A 1,048-nucleotide genomic window follows, 5' to 3' on the forward strand; every position below is an offset into this window, starting at 1 on the left:
CAGCTCAGGAAGGACATGGAGGGGCTGCAGCAGGTCCAGAGAAGGGCAACGAGAGGGCTCAGCCCTTGGAATGGGCTGCCCAGGGAGGGGGTGGAGTCCCCGTCCCTGGAGGGGTTTGAGCAGAGCCTGGATGTGGCATCAGTGCCATGGGCTGGGTGACAAGGTGGGGTTGGGTCACAGGTTGGACTCTGATCTCGGAGGTCTTTTCCAACCTGGTTGATTCTGTGATTCTGAGATTCTGTGACTTGGCAGCTGGGCACGAGCTCTGCAGCTGGGTTTGTTACACAAGAGCAGTTCTTGTTCCTCCTGTTTCAGCTTGATGAAGGATGGGGGTGGTGCCTTTGTAGGTCCTGGCAGCCCCAGGTTGGACAGACAGGAATGCTCCTCTGCCAGGGAGACACGTTATTGGGTGGTCACAGTGGCTCTGGGTGCCTTGGTGATTGAGATTTTGGGTGTCCCAGCAATGCAAGCGGTTTCTCTGTCCTGGGAAGTTCCTCATCAGGCTGTGGGTGGTGTCCTTGAGCCTCCACCTGTCCCCCACAGACCTTCCCTTCTCAGCTCTAGGCTGGTGGAGTCCTGGACTGGTCTCTCAGGCTAAACTGGCTTTTTCTCACAGCCCAGACACTCACAGGAGCTGCTGCTGGAGGTGACAGCTGTCCTGCTGGAGGTCAGGGGAAGAGTTTAGTCCAGTCAGCATGACTGGAATTGTCAGTGCAAGTTCCTCTTTCTTCAGGAATTGGGGAAAAAAGATTGCACCATGTGGTAAAACCCCAGATGAGCATCAGCTTAGCCCTCTGGGGTGGTGGGTGAATGGATCCCGAGGAGTTCCTTGTGCTGCCCTTTCCGTGTCTCTTTTCCAGATGACCTTCTACTTCTCGGACACAGCAGTGCTGCTCTTTGACTTCTGGAATGTCCACAGCCCCACAGGTAGGCCCTGGGACACCCATCCACCCATCCTCCCATCCATCCATCCATCCATCCATCCACCCATCCATCCATCCATCCACCCATCCATCCACCCATCCATCCATCCATCCACCCATCCATC

At 56.0% G+C, this 1,048-nt stretch overlaps 1 protein-coding gene across 1 annotated transcript in view; it reads left to right on the plus strand.

Annotated features, from left to right (window-relative positions):
* The first annotated feature begins 190 nt into the window (after positions 1–190).
* SLC31A2 (solute carrier family 31 member 2) overlaps positions 191–1,048 on the plus strand; it is a 4,150-nt gene continuing 3,292 nt past the window's right edge. The window contains exon 1 of the mRNA XM_027908914.1: positions 191–986. Coding sequence (XP_027764715.1) covers positions 696–986 — 291 coding nt within the window. The 5' untranslated portion in view covers positions 191–695. The remainder of the gene's footprint in view (positions 987–1,048) is intronic.

The sequence above is a fragment of the Empidonax traillii genome, unplaced genomic scaffold (assembly GCF_003031625.1).
Source record: "Empidonax traillii isolate 1590-97213 ecotype Southwest subspecies unplaced genomic scaffold, ASM303162v1 scaffold1876:size139808, whole genome shotgun sequence".
Classification (NCBI taxonomy): Eukaryota; Metazoa; Chordata; class Aves; order Passeriformes; family Tyrannidae; genus Empidonax; species Empidonax traillii.